Genomic DNA, 15,831 nt, shown 5'->3' on the forward strand with positions numbered 1-15,831 from the left:
TTGGCTGTATGCTGTAAAGATGGCGCTGGGGGCTGGGCTCTGGGCGTGACTTCCGGAATCAGAGGTTACCTGGGAGCTGTAGTCCCGGCAATTTTGAGGAAAAGTCCTAGTTCCTGCATATTCGAGCTGTGCTTGTAGAGGCTTCTGGTCACTGCGGTTCCATCGGGGAGGCGTCTTCTTGCCTTTTAAATACCTTTAAGAACTATTCCAGTAGCTCCAGAACTGGTCATGCAGGTAGGCGTGGTGGCTACATTCATCACCAAATGAGGTTTTGCTTTCAATCCAGTGAATTATGTGCCCTTCCACAGCAACTGGTACTTGTAAAGTAAAATCTGGGGTTTTGTCATAGCCCTTTGCACGAAGCTGATCTTCGTCCAGAAAGGAGAGATTTTTCTCGAGAAGTAAGCCTCGCAGCAGGACTTCGTGCTCATGACCAATGGCGTGTTTGATGCAGTCCACCAGCGGGCCATAACAGCAGTCGTTCACAATGCACTGATAGACCTGATTTGCGAGAACTCCATCTGGAACCTGAGAAGGGTCCCGTAGCATACTATTTATAACAGACTTGGAGGGTGGCGCTTCCTCATGTTCCTGTAGAAACCTCTCCAGTATAATCCTTGCCATTAATGTGGGTGCATAGTCCACCTCATTGGCCAGATCCAGGAGCACTGGGGCAGCTCCATTTTTCACCACTCCACTCAGGTACCTCTGATAATAACTTTCAATCGCTTCTGAAGTATGATGCTTGGCATGTGTTCTTTTAATATGTTTCTGGTACTCCTGGGAGAAGATGCTCAGCAGAGTGGCCTGCGATTGACTGGGGAACCTCTGTTTCAGCTTCCTCAGACTCTGCCTGGTGGGCGGCACAGACATTAGGCACTGGGCTATCTCGTCGTACTGGACTTTGGTCAATATCCTGTTGGACCAGGGACTGAGAGGGGGACGGGGACAAAGTAAAACTACGCTGGGTTCCAGCAGCCTCGGTCTATGGCGCTGAGAGATGGGCACGCAGCTGCAGGGCGCAGCTTCCTCGGCTTCCTCAGTTTTCCCACTGGACAGTTTTTAGGAAGGCAAACTCCATAACCAACTCATATGTCTCCTTAAATAAACCATGTTTTCACATTTTTTCACCAAGAAGGTAGAGACAACAATGTATTATAAGTTTTTCCTAGAGTAATTGTGGAACCCAAATTAGATCCTGAAAGTATAAGTTCTTTTAAGTACTTAAAGCTTTATTCAGACATCATGATTCATTAGTTGATTTGATGAAAGGTACTATAGATTTTCACACTTAGCGCACCAGCTATTAATATCTAAAAATTTTGCCATTTCTTTCCAAGGAAAAGAGAATTTAGTCTTTTGTGTTTTTCTCAAAATCATTAACTTTCCCTTGGAAAACAGGGTTAGCTTAATTTAATCCTGAATCTCATTTTCTATACCTAATGGCCAGAGTGATAGCATAGTGGGTAGGGTGTTTGCCTAGTATGTAGCCAACGCAGGTTTGATTCCTCTGCCCCTCTCAGAGAGCCCAGCAAGCTACCAAAAGTATCTCGCCTGCACGGCAAAGCCTGGCAAGCTGCCCCTGACATATTCAATATGCCAAAAACAGTAACAACAAGTCTCACAATAGAGATGTTACTGGTGCCCACTCAAGCAAATCGATGAACAATGGGAGGACAGTGCTACAGTGCTAATGATGGATTCTGGATGCTTTGATATCAACTGCTATGGTTAACAGCTCCAGTACAGGCTGTATTTCTGGATTTGTCTTTCAAGCTTACAGGACAGCATGAAATGTTAGAGTTGGCATCTGAGTATAACCCAGACATTCTGGACTCTGTTTTCTCCAAGAGATAAGCTTAGTTGACTGTGAAGGTGAATGGAGGGTAATTCTGCGGAAAATCGCAGAGAATTGGTCCATTTGGGTGCCATGTTGTGGCTATTTCGTGTGCATTGGGCAAATTGATTTCCAATGAAACTGTCACCTCTGTCTGTTCCTTTTTTGCTGACAGCACACAGAAGAAATGCTGAGCCAGGAGAAATAAGCCTGTGGTCTTCCTCACACCCAGACACAACATCTACCAGCAGAAGCAGGACCACACAGAAGAAGTTCAACAACAGTATGCTTACAGAATCATACTTCAGTGCCTTTTCTTTCTTTTGCTTTTTCAAGACACTGTTTTCTCCCTTATGTCTCTGAAAAGGAACCCATCATGAAAGATTGTGATATAGAAAGCCTGAGAGTGATATGTAGAGCAATGAGCCCTAATTATGGATGCAGTTCTGACTCTTGTGTTATGCGTCTGAGTGGCATCCATGCTGTCTCAGAGGCCTGGCTGCTTCCAGTGTCAACAAGGTGAGGGGTGATAGCACCAGAGCTTCCCTGCTTGTTTATGCACTTGTAAGGGTCCAATGAAATTAAAAAGACACTTGACAAATGGAAAGTACAGTCATTAAGATGAGATTTTGCTATTACAGCAATTATTAGTATTTGTGCTGGTAGTAGTAACAGCAGGAGTAGCGTTATTAGTAGTAGTGTTTATAGAATAATGGAGTCTTGTTGTCAGTGAGTACCAATTTACCGCCAAATATAACATCACTGTATTACCTGCTAACTTCATTACCATAATTACTATTCCTTTTGTGAAGCAAGAAAGTTTTTATTGAAACTTATTTAGAAAGATGTGAGAGGAGAGAGAGAGAGAGAGAGAGAGAGAGAGAGAGAGAGAGAGGTATGTGCACAAAGAGAGAATACGGGCTTCTCTAGAAAATACAGGCAAGAAAGAAACATCTGGATAAAAATAAAATGCATATTCAAGGAAGAACATGGGCATGAAGAACAAGTCCCATAATCACTGTTTTATCTGTTCTTTCCATTTTATTTTTCTAGATCATCCTCTGAAGCATAATTCCCATCTAAACATCTTAGGAAACAGTCTGACCTCAGTCAGTGAGCCGAATGGTAGGGGTAGCTGAATGAGGATTTCTCCACTATAAAAGAAAAAGTAAAAGGGAGGAAGAAAGAAGCCAAGAACAAGGAGAACATTCCCCAGTCTTAGAATCTCATGGAGATAAGGGAGTGGGGAGAAAGACTGTGTTTAATGCCTCATTAGGGTCTTTCTCCTTCTCATCTCTAAAGCAGAAGCGGTTAAGTCCAGGGGTCATTTTCATAGCTGGTGTAGACTTCCTCACAATGGGAAAAGATAGCTCTTATAAAAGCCCTGACAGAATTTGAATAAAGGTGATCCTGCAATTCAGGGTAAAATCTTTGTGTTATTTTACACAATTAATTACTTCCTCTGCAGTTGCTTTAGGATGCTATTTTCAGAGCCAAGTGAGCCACAGGAAATACTAGGCTCCTGGGCTGAAAGGATGAATTGTGTCCTGGTGATCAAAATGCATTTCCAAGTTATTTCCTGAAATGGTATTTTGACACCTGGGTCATATGTTAGCTTTATGGAGTTCCTTTGTGACATACAGCAACACAGATATGCAACAGAGCATTATTCACAGGGAGGTAACTGGGAAGTTCATTGCTGCTTGTCAAACTGGATTAAGTAATGGGAAATGTTTAAGAAATCAGATTTACTCAAATGCAAAATGCAAAACGTTAGCTGCCTTTTAATTGGGAAGATCTCCGGAGGCACAGTTCCTACAATAGGTTGTCTATAGCAGAGCCTTAGTAAAACTCAGTTGAGAAAGGGGATGAAGGGATAGTTCAGCAGGTAGGACACTTGCCTTGCACACTACCCAGCTTTGATCCTGGCATTCTGTATGAACCCCTAAGCCCTTCCAGGAGTAATTCCTGGGTGCAAGAGTCAGGAGTTTCCCTTGAGCCCTACTGGGTGTGGCTCTAAAACAAAACAAATAAAGAATAAAAACCAACTCAGTTGAGAAAAATACCTTGTTTTTGTTAGGGCTAAAGGGCTAAATAGGGATCAGACATCTTTTTTTTTTCTTCAGACATCTGTTACTGATAAAATATTATTGTGCTTCAATCTCATTTGGGTTTTTGCTTCTTGGAGACACAACAAACTGCCGTCAGAGTGTACTTCTTGCTCAGGGATCATTCTTGGTAATGCTTAGGGGATCATATAGGGAACCAGCAGTACGAGGGATCGAACTTGAGTTAGCTCAGTGCCAAAGCAAGTGCCTTAACTCTTGTCCTATCTCTCCTGCTCCTATCATCCAACTGCCTTTTAAGGAAACTAAGACATGGAAATTTGAGTGAGTTAGTCACAGTGATGCAGCTTGTAGGTATTAGTCAACAAACTCAGTCCCAGTAGAACTTCTTTCCAAGGAGAAAATGTTGCTGCCTCTATTGTCATCCTGGGTTGGTGTTGTAGAGACAATGAAATACTCTTTACTCTGCAGTTAGCAAAGATCTAGAGGCCAGCCAAGCTTGGCTGTCCTATTAAACTCTCCGTTTTCCCTTCATGCATTGGGGCTAGTAAAGGGTTTGGTAGACTAGGAAGCTGTCCATTGAATGTGACTTCCACTCAGTCCTTCACAAACTCCCACAACTTGAAATAACTCTATGAACATTTTTCTTTCTTTATTAAGTGAGAAGACTAGAAAGACAGATCTTTTTGTGGCAGCATGGTTCTCTGATGAAGAGAAGAGGCTATATGTTTGGGAGCACCTAGGACCAATTAAATCACCTGCTAGCTGTGTCTATGGGCAATTATATATTTTTTATGTTCGACTTTTCTCCCGTTTTAAACATTTGGAAAGTACCTATAACCTGGACTTAGTAGTTGATTAGATAAGAAAATCCGGCACAATAGAGTAGATTGAATGATTCCATTCTGCTACGAGGGCATTCCTGGAAATGGACTGCCCAGGTCATGCTGCAATCTGGGCAATCCCTTTTCCAAATCAACTCTTTAAAAGACTATGTTAATCAAGGAGTTAATATGTGTTCCCAAAACTAAGAATAATCACAAGTGAGGAATCCATGTGACCCAGTATATTTGGGAGGTGCATAGTTATAGAAGGGGGCAGCAAGAAGTGAGATTGAAGAAGAGATTCATTCTACTATTACCTCCCCCAGTATAGCATTATTTAGAGCAATCATTGCCTTTATCTCTGTGTTATAAGTCTGAAGCAAAATACCAGACCACCAGGAAAGTCTAATTGGGTTTGAGGGGCAGATAGTTTTTGGATATTCAGGGCCACTAAGTCCTCTTTTCTGTAAGTTTTCAGCTGGTGTATTCATTTTCTATTGCTGCCATAACAAATTGCAGCAAATTTAGCGTTCAGTTCTGTATTTTAGAGTCTGGTATAGCATGGCTCATTTGGGCCCTCTGTTTCATCTCACCAGGCTGAAATTAACATGTCAGCAGTTCTGTGGTCCTTTCTAAGGCCTTGACTGTATTCAGTTCCTTGCAGTTTGGGGCTGAAATTACTGTCCTCTTGCTGCCTACACTTCAGGGGCTGGTCTTTTCCCCCTAGACTTCGCTATATTTCTTCTTCTGCTTTCCATATGGCCCCTTTCTAGAGAGAGAGGGTTAAGTCCCTCTCAATTCTTTTGAATATTCTTTTTCTGCTACCTCTCTCTCACTTTAGTCAGCGAAATTTTCTGCTCTGTGTTTTAAATGGGCTCCACTGGACAATTCAGGATGGAATCCCTATCTGGAGGTAGTCAACATTAATTGTATCTTCAAACTCACTTGATGCACATGTAACATGGAGCATACAGAAATAACATTTCAAGTCCATCTAGTTTCTGCGACAAGGTTCTTTCAAATGTGTGTTGCAATTTGCTTCTTGGGCTGTTTTTCATATAAACTCTTATAATGTTTTCCTAACCAGTCTCCTTCCTGTCCTCTATTAGCCCCTCTTTCATATCTGCCAGAAGAGAGTTTTTGTAAAATAAAAATTTTGTCAAGTACTTTCTGGCTTAAAACCTGTGGTTGATGAAGCTGGTGATACTATAATGGATAGAGCATTTTCCTTGCATGTGGCCAACCTGCATTTGATCCCTGGCAATCCATGGTCCCCTGAACACTTACTTGAGTGACCCCTGAACACAGAGCCTGGAGTAAGCTCTGAGCATTGATGATTTTGTGGCCTGCAATAAAAAAAACAAACAAAAACCCCCAAAAACCTGTTGTTGGAGAGCCTCTACCACACTGACATTAAAAAATCTCCTCTGTGATATGATTCTGTCTCTAACTTAGTTTCTTGTCATACCACATCTATTCCACATAGAAAGTTTCTAACAGCCCCCCAATTCAGTTTTCTATTTCAGACTACACCCTCCATTTGAGGGTTCTTTTTCTAACCTTGTCTTCTGAAGAAACTCTTAGTAACCACTCAATATGATTCAGTTTGACTTCCTCACTGAAACTTTCAACCTCCTGGGAGAAACCTTTCTAAGCTTTTAAAAAATGAAAGACAATTGCATATTTATCTTTAGAGTGTGCACCCACCATGACTTGCACAAATTTCTTTGGCTGAACTCAACTGTACTACAATTATTTGTTCATTTACCTACCATTCCCTTTCCATTGCAACTACAAGGTCCATGGATCAGGAACACATATTACTTGCATTTGCGCTCTTAATATGGTATCTCTCATGTGTGAGGATTCAGTGATTATAAAATGCCTGAATTCATAAAAGATCAAGAATTACAGACCAGACTAAATAGTCTGGATTTTATTCCCTAGGCCAAACATAAAAAGAAAAGAAAAGAAAAATGATGTTCAACTTTTGGGGACATTTGTTTGCTTACTTTTGAGTATAAATATGTTATGGCCACGGCAGATATAACTGGTAGCAATGAGCAAGATGGACTGCAAAGCAGAGAAGTAGGGACTGAGAAAATGATACAGGGCCATTTCTATAAACCAGCTAAAAGAGGAAGATAAGGAGAAAAAGGTCACTAATTATGACCTCTTAGACAATGACATCCAAGAAATGGGAAATAATGACAGTACAACAATATCCTGTTCTGATGTGACACATCCACAGGCAGAAACAATATGGATATAAAAGAAAAAAAAAACATCAAGGGTGATTTCACAATGCTTTAAGCTTCGGAAACGGTGGGCTGATGGGGAGAGAGTTTATCATGTCTTTTTATATGTCATAAATATTCCAGGCACCAGTGGAAACTAAAGACAGCAGCCTGAGTGTTTATTTAGATTTTATGGTCCATTTATTGTCTCATATTCTCCCAGTCAAAGATAATAATTTCTTAATTAATCATACGTAAACAGTCTATATCCTTTACAAAACTGGCTACTTAAAAGAACATTTATCATAGCAATTGGTCCCATATACCCAATTGCAAAATCACCCATTTTTAGCTGGTTTTGCTCAAATTGACTCCTGATCATTTTGTTTCTGATGGTTTAGGGATGAGGACAGAAATTGGAAGGAGAGAGGATAAATAACATGTGGGATTACCCACTTTTTTTTGCTATGTCCTTTTAGGAGAAATGTCTAAGGTTATAAAAAAACCAAAACATTTCTGAGCAGAGATATTGCCAATTTGTCCTGAGGGTGGTCAAAAATGATTTTATTCCATGCATTAGAAAGGCTCCATCAAGATTTTTCCCAGTGGAATTCAAAGAATATTCTGGGCAGTGAAAATACAAGTATTATATCATCATGATGGATACATACCATTATGCATTTGTCCAGAACCAAAGTATGCAGAGTACCTAGAGTGAACTCTAATGCAAACTTTGGATTTTGAGTGATTATGATGTACCATTGCTGTTACAGGAATGGAAACAAACACACCATTTTGGTAACGGTGTGTTTTAAGTATATGAGAGCTGTTTCTTCCTCTTAATTTTATTGTAGTTTTATTGTAATTTATGTTTAGAATGTTTTTAAAAATCTTGTCAGAGAGGAGTGACCACTATTCTATTCATTCTTGGATGGGGTGTGAAATTTATGAATTAACCCAAACAGCAGAAGAGGGTCAGTATCCATCTTGGTAGAGATTGTGTCATTCCGAAAAGAATGTTCACAGTGTTTTATATTCATACCTTCCTGAGTAAGATGAAATAATGGCAGTTTGGTATTGGATCAAGTAATGTATTTGATCTAGTGGACTTTCAGTTGAGTTAGAAAGTACTGACCAGCTTTCTCTACTGCTATGGACATAGGTGATTGACATGCAACAAAAAATATTTGAGTAGTCAAAGATAAAAAATAGAGAGCCTAATCACCTAGTTGTTACTTGGAGAAATAGTTCAAAAATTTAGCACACATGGACTAAATTAATTGATATTAAAGTTTTTACAAACTGAACGAGCCTATATCCTTGTCCTAAATCAAAATAGAATCATTAGTTTGTTTGCATTTGTGCCACAGAAGGCCAGCTTGCTCAGTTCCTATTCTCAACCCTCAAGAGTGAATGTACTTTTAAGTATTGATAGTTTTATTTTGAAAATGCTCTATACTTTTGTAATATAAATATGTAATTTCCATGTTAGTAATACCTCTTCCCTTCCATCTTCAATTACACTTAATTTGCATTTCTATGATTACTAGCGGTTTTGTACACATATTATGTTTGCGTTTTTGGAGTTACTATTTTCTGTTGGCCCTCTTTAGATTTTTTTCAAATTTTATTCAGGAACTCTGGTTTGCAATACTATTAATGATAGAGTTCCAACAGCATACCTGCAAACAGAGTGTTAATGTTCTTCCACTAAATGTCCCAACATCCCCTCCAACTTCCAACTCCTCTTGGTAAACTTAGTTCTCTAGGAAGATTCTTACATTTTGTTGCCATTGACTAATTGTTATTCCCTTACTATATTTCTTTGTATTCCTCATATGAAAGAATTATTTTATATTTGTCCCTCTTCTGATTGATGTCTCTCAGTGTGATACCCTCTAGTTCTGCCTGGTGAAAAATTCCACGATTTCAGTTTATATGGTTTATTTACCTGCAATTTCTTGGCATCTGAGTTGTTTTCAGATATTGGCTATCATTAGCAGTGCTGCAGTTAACGAATGGAAATGTCTTTTTAAAATAATGTTTTTGAACTCTTAGGGTAGGCATGCTGGAGCGATAGCACAGTGGGTAGGGTGTTTGCCTTGCACGCAGCCAACCTACCCGAGTTCGATTCCTCTGCCCCTCTTGGAGAACCCGACAAGCTACCGAGATTATCTCGCCCACACGGCAAAGTCTGGCAATCTAACCGTGATGTATTCAATATGCCAAACACAGTAACAACAAGTCTCACAATGAAGATGTTACTGAACCTGCTCAAACAAATCGATGAACAACAGGAGGACAGGGGTAGACATCAAGAAGTGGAATTGCTAGGACATGTGGAAGCTCAATTCTTAAATTTTTTTTGAGATGTCTTTATAATGTTTTCTCTAAAATATGAAATAGATGACATTTCCACCAGCAATTGATGAAGTTTTTTTTCCCCACATTCCTGACAGCACTGGTTGTTTCTACTCTTTTTCATGTGTGCTGTTCTCACTGGCTTGAGGTGATATTACATCGTTGTTTTGATTCGCATTTCTCTGATGTCAAATGATAAAGAACACTTTTTCATATATCTGTTGACCATCTTTATCTTCTTTGAGTGTCTGTTCAGTTCTCCTCCTCATTTTCTGATATTTATTTGCTTTTGTTGTTGTTGTTGAAGTTTTGTGTTTTATATATATTGGAAATTAACACATTGTCAAATGTGTGATGAGAAAATATGATCTTTCAGTACGTAAGGTGTCTTTTTATTCTAGTCATAATTTCTTTTGCAGTACTGTAGCTTCTTAATTTGATGCAATTCTATTTGTTTTTTTCCTTCTGTTTCCTTAGTCAAATGGCATTGAGTCATTAAAGATGCCTCTGTAGTCAATATTATGAAGATTACTGCCATGTTTTACTCAATAAAGTTTATAAATTTAGGTCTAATATCAAGGTCCTTTTCTTGGAAAACAGAAGGGAACTCAAGTCCTATATGACACATGTTAAGTTTAATCCACTATAACTCCAAGTTTCAGACGTATCCTCTATTTTTGGGTTCTCCCTCTCTCATATACAAAATAAAATTCCTGGCTTGAAGTAAGGAAGCAATGATAGTAAATACTTTTACAAGGCAGATTATAAGTCAGATGCTATTCTAAGTACTTTTTATATTTTAAATAATTTAATTTTATTAACAGTTTTAAGTGGTAGGTTTCTATTTCAAGAGGAGAAAAGATCCTATCCAATTTTATAGATGAAAAGTGTGTCATTGAGAATATAAGTAAGTTAATAAAAGTTCTCACAACTGACATATACAAATATATATAAGCCAACTGAGATTGTACTGAGTTGGGGGTTCAAAGATGATCTGAGTCAAATTTTCTCAATTATTATTTGTAGTCTTAGACCTAAGAGGATTGTCCTTCCCACCCTCCATTTTATTCAAGTTAAGAACAGATTTATTCTCCACTGCCACCAATTTCATGGGATCCTACTGGCATGGACTCTACCTTGAGACATATCCAGCCCCATTTTTCTGGTACAACCTGTCAGTTCTATTTAAATGGAAACTTGTGAGGAAAACTAGTATTCTTTCTCCTCTCCTTGACCTTCTCGCTCTGTATTCACCATACCCATATCTAGCATATAGATTTTTCTGACCAGAGGCAACACATCACACACATATGCACCCTTCTGATCCCTGTGCAGAAAGCTTCCATGCAGCAAATATATGCTAAGTAAATATAAAATATGAAAGTTTAATGAATTATTTTACAGCAACCAAATTCTAATTAAATTGTACAAACAGTACTTCATAGGTCGTCTAGATTAATTCTCCCCTTACTTAAAGACCAGGCATTCTGAGTCCACTAGAGGGAACTCAACTGCTCAGTGAGTAGTTGGCTAAATTGGAGGGACTTGGAAATTGGGCTAATATAGAATCTTTTTCTTCCTCTATTTCTTTTACTTTTTATATTGTTTCTTTTCCTATCTCTCAAGGGTCATGTACCAACATTTCCACATTTATTTTAAAGTTTATGTATATTTTATTTTATTTTTTAAAAGATTACAAAATAACTTATTAGAAAACAAAGTAAAATATAATGAATATATGATATGATGTGCTTTCTTAATGAAGCAACTAGAGGGACTGGAAAGATAACTGGTCAGTAACTTATTCCTTGCATGTGCAAGGAGCCAAGTTTATTTTCAGAAAATCTTTCTTGTTTTTTAGAGGTTTTCTCCATCTTATATTTGAACTCCTTAATCTTTTCCTCAGTTGCTTTTATTCTGCTGCTCAGGTGCTGCTCAGGTTTCACATCACCTGTCATACTCTTGATTCCTGTCATATCTGATTGTCTTTTTTTTATTTCATGTGATTTGTTGACTGTGTCGTTGTTTCTTTGAGTTCACTAAGCACCCTCAATATAGTATCACTAAAATCATGCTCTGAGAATTTACAGTTGCTTGGTACTGGTTGAACCTTCTGTGTTACTATTTTCACTCACTGAAATTGGTGGATTTCTATACCTTTTCTCCATTGGTTTTGCGAGTTCTCACTGTGCTGAAGGTGAATCTTTGTTGTTGCTCCCTCAACCCCCATCTCCAGGAGATTCTGAGGGAATTTGCTCTTTTTCTTCTGTGCCCATTTTCACCCAGTGACAGGAAGTATAATGGTGAGCAGTGTGAGTTTTGATTAGCAGAATGTGAAATTTGATACACAGCTGTGTGGTTCAAGAGATATGGAGCTGAGCCTGTTGATACAACGGCAGTTGGTATGGAGACTGCTGTAACTGGGACTTTGGTGGAAGGGAGAGTGTTCCAGTAGGTTACCAAAAGGCCCTGGAGATGTAAGTCAGGAGATTAATTCCAGCTTGGAGGGTTGAGGAGCAAGTAGAGGTCTAAAGTTCTTGTACAATTTTACCAACCTCTTGTCTTTTCCCCTATTCTCCAGCCCTTAGCAACCAATGTTCTATTCTCTGCTTCCGTGATTTTGACTATTTTTTTAATTTTTATTTCAACATCAATGTATCACTGTCACTATCTTCCCATTGTTCATCAATTTCCTTGAGCAGGCGCCAGTAATGTCTCTATGAGTCCTAGCCCTGAGATTTTAGCAAGTGCCATATTGGAGGCTCTTTCAGGGTCAGGGGGATGAGACCCATCATTGTTAACTGGGTTTTGGCATAACGAATATGCCACGGGGAGCTTGCCAGAGTGCCATGCAGGCAGGATACTCTTGGTAGCCTGCCAGGTTCTCCGAGAGTGAGAATTAGACAATAAGAAGTCGCTTCTGGAAGCTTGGTTTTATAGTCTCTGGGTCTTGCCGTTCATGGGATTATACAGTGCCGGGGGCAGTTGGTGGGTATAATGCCTAGCTACTGGAAGATGAAGGATCTGGGTGGAGGAGGCCCAGTCCCAAACCAAGCAGGCTTGACGATCTCAGACCTGGGGCCCGCACACCTGGGTTCCTCTGCCAGTTCCTTCATGTGTGAGGCTCATCTGAGCGTGTAGAGAGTGATCTTAAGCATGGCTTTGGCTGGTTCCAGAGGTCTTCAGCTGCCAGAGCTCTGCTTGGGGTGGGGAGGGAAACTCAACCCCCCCCCCTTCCAAGGGGCCCCGTGAGGACAGCCAGGCATGGGTTATTTACTTTAAAAAAAATTAGAGTTATTTCAACATATAAGTGGGAATATGCTGCAATGAACATAAAAGTGCAGATATCTTGTTGCAATCCTGTTTTCATTTCCTTTGAACATATATACAGAAGTGGATTTGTTTAGATCATTGATTGTTTGATGTATATATATAATATTTAGAAACCTTGATACTGTTTTGCATAGCAGATGCACCAATTTACATTTCCACTGACATTGCTCCTGGCTTCCTTTTCTCTATATTCACACCAACACTGGTTTTTCTATTTTTGATAATGGTCATTTTAAAAGATATACTATCTCATTGCAGTTTTTATTTGCATTTCTCTGATAATGTGTGATATTGAGCATCTTTTATAATTATCTTTAGCCATTTTTCTGTCTTCTTGGGGGACATGTCTATTTAGTTCTGCCAATGTATGAGTCAGATTGTTGTTGTTTCGCTATTGAATTGTGTGAGTTCTTTATATTTTTGGTTTGAAAATATTTTTTTATTTGGCAGGTTGCCTTTTTATTTTGTTGGTGGTTTCCATTGCTGTACAGATTTTTATTTAATTTAATGTATCCTATTTGTTGACTTTTGTTTGGGATGCCTTTATTTTTGTTGTCAAATACCAAAAAATTGCAGGACTAATGTGAAGGAACCTACTCTACATTTGCTTTTAGAAGGTTTATAACTGGGTTCATGTTTAAGGTTTTATCCATTTATGGTAAGGGTTCAACTCTCTCTCATTCTCTTTCTCACTCTCTCCAAATTCATTAACTGAAAAGAACACCTTTTCCCCATTGCATAAGTTGACTCCTTTGTCACAAACTGACTGTAGATGCATGTGTTTATTTGGGGGTTTTCTATAGATCTGAGTATCTGTTTTAATTATTCAAGCTTTGTAACTGTTTAAAATCAGGGAGTATGATGTCTCCACATATATTTAGCACTCATAAAAACTTTCTAACTGAGCATTTATCACCCCCTCCCCATTTTATATATTTAGAAGCTAAATACACACATGTAGTAAGTTACAAAGTTGAGATGTTTGGGGGACTTGAAAGTTAGTACCAGGCTTAATACACTTATATTGGATGTGGCTGTCCCTGGTTCTATCCCCAACAATGCATATGGCCCCCTAAGCAGAATCAAGAGAAAACTCTGAGCTCGGAGTCAGGAGTGAGCCTTGAGCACCAATAGGAATGGCTCATCCTCCTCTCCATATGGCTTATCTTCCTCCACAATGTGATACCTTCTGATGCCAAATACTGTATTTTACCTTGTATGCTAAAAAAATTACATGGCTCTCAGGAAAAAAATTGCAATAAAAATTATCCATATATGTACACATATGTGTATATATATAACATATAATACACACATACAACACAGTAATACAAAGATGACCAGAATATACAGTAAAAAGCACAAAGAAACTTGTGTTGAAGAATAAAGGAAAAATATATTTCAGAGGTTTATACATGCAAAAATATTTAATTTAATGCCCATTTACAAGAATGGGCAGTAAATTAATTACAGTGGTTACTTGTTAGAAGAAACAGAAACTGGGTAGCAAGAGTGGGAGATTTCTTCTTGTGCTTTTAAAATACATTTTAATATTTAAAACATGTATGTAGATTATCTTGAATTTTTTGAAAACTTAAAACAGATTTTAAAAAGTCAATGACCTTTTGTCTTGGCTGTTTTGACATGGGACGTTTTAACATGGTCTTAAATATACAGCTTTTGTAACTGTGTAATTGCATGTCAGACACACTCCATTCTTTCGCTGAGCCATGCCAAATCAAAACCAGTACAGAAGCCTAAGGATTATGACCAGAGCTTCTGCTTTGACCAAAAGAACTTGGAAAATTGAGAGAGTCACTGTGACGTGGATTCTTCAACCTCATGCTGCCTGGCCTCCACAAGTCTCCTGGTAGCTTTACCGCATTGTAATAACCACAGCGTATGGTCAATTCTTCAGTCTTGAATTTTCCTCTTGACCAAAAGTGGATCTGTATCCCTAGTGTAGATTCTCATTATCTGGGTTTATAAGAGTCAGGAATATATACACAGAACCAATTTGGTAATTTTATGAGACATGCAACAGAAAATCTAATATGTTCTCTCCCTGTGAGCAAAGACACATAGCAGTGCAACCTGTGTGGTGAACAAACAGATTTTGTCTTGACAACAGGAGGGATGACTACTAGTGGTGAACTGTTGGTAAAGGTTGATGCTGTTCTCTCTGAGGTCACTGTCCACTGTCACTGTTCCCCCGTTGTTCATCGATTTGCTCGAGCGGGCCCAGTAACATCTCCATTTTGAGACTTGTTGTTACTGTGTTTGGTATATTGAATCTAGGCTTTGGGGCAAGATACTCTTGGTAGTTTGCCGGGCTCTCCAAGAGGGGCGGAGAAATCAAACCCAGCTCAGCCAGGCTGGCTGTGTGCAAGGCAACCGACCTACCGCTGTGCTATTGCTCTCTGAGGTAGGAATTGTAATGGCACCAGGAACTGGAAGGTTTTTCTTTACTTTTCTTTTTTTCCTTTTTTTTTTCCTTTTTGAGTCATGTGCATTGATGCACAGGGGTTACTCTGGGCTCTGCACTCAGAAATTACTCCTGGGAGTGCTTGTGGGACCATATAGGATGCTGGGAATCGAACCTGGTTTTCCCGCGTGCAAGGCAAATTCCCTATCCACTGTGCTATCACTCTAGTCCCTGGAAGGTCTAACTCTCTTCTAGTTAAGACTCAAATGGGACCACCAGTACCTGCTGTTGGGATCCTACCTTGTGTTTCTGAAAGCTCCTTTTGAGAGACATACTCTGTCTCGATTGACAGCTTTTCTTCTGCCTTATTTCTATAGATGTGGCCAATATTTGGCTCTTTCACATGACTTTGCAGTTTAATTCTAATGACTCATTTGCTGAATTACTTGAATTGACAATGGCCAGTCTCATTTATCTTCATTATCCATTTTATTCGTAGAATCTGAGATTTATTAAATATAGCAGTTAAAATGTGAATATAGAGATACACTGTAATATACATGGTTTTATTTATTACATCAGAAATTAAATGTTAAAAAGAACCTCACATGCATCATCCATTTTATTTTATTTTACTAATATATTTTCTAAATTGAATCACAATGAAATATAGTTACAAAGCTTTTGTGTTCAGGTGTCAGTCATAACAATGTTCAAACACCCATCCTTCCACCAGAATACAATTCCC

The 15,831-nt window shown here is 38.9% G+C and overlaps 1 protein-coding gene across 1 annotated transcript; it reads right to left on the reverse strand.

The window, feature by feature from the left end:
• Positions 1-202: 202 nt before the first annotated feature.
• On the reverse strand, positions 203-1,921 carry LOC130045235 (CDAN1-interacting nuclease 1-like). The gene is made up of 3 exons (XM_056137972.1): positions 1,782-1,921; positions 319-1,051; positions 203-247 (listed from the first exon to the last, which is right to left on the reverse strand). The coding sequence occupies exons 1-3, from the start codon at positions 1,919-1,921 to the stop codon at positions 227-229; spliced, it is 894 nt and encodes a 297-aa protein (XP_055993947.1). The 3' UTR covers positions 203-226.
• Between the last annotated feature and the right edge of the window lie 13,910 nt (positions 1,922-15,831).

This window comes from Sorex fumeus, unplaced genomic scaffold (genome assembly GCF_029834395.1).
Source record: "Sorex fumeus unplaced genomic scaffold, SorFum_2.1 ptg000128l, whole genome shotgun sequence".
Taxonomy (NCBI): Eukaryota; Metazoa; Chordata; class Mammalia; order Eulipotyphla; family Soricidae; genus Sorex; species Sorex fumeus.

Excerpts from the sequence above, each read along its gene's own strand:
- LOC130045235 (XM_056137972.1), bottom strand. The coding sequence starts at position 1,921 with ATGGACCAATTCTCTGCGATTTTCCGCAGAATTACCCTCCATTCACCT. Across the intron at positions 1,052-1,781 it reads CTAACATTTCATGCTGTCCT|TGGGAAAACTGAGGAAGCCG; the intron begins GTAAGCTTGAAA and ends AAAACTGTCCAG. Across the intron at positions 248-318 it reads CCCCAGATTTTACTTTACAA|CCACCACGCCTACCTGCATG; the intron begins GTACCAGTTGCT and ends TGATGAATGTAG.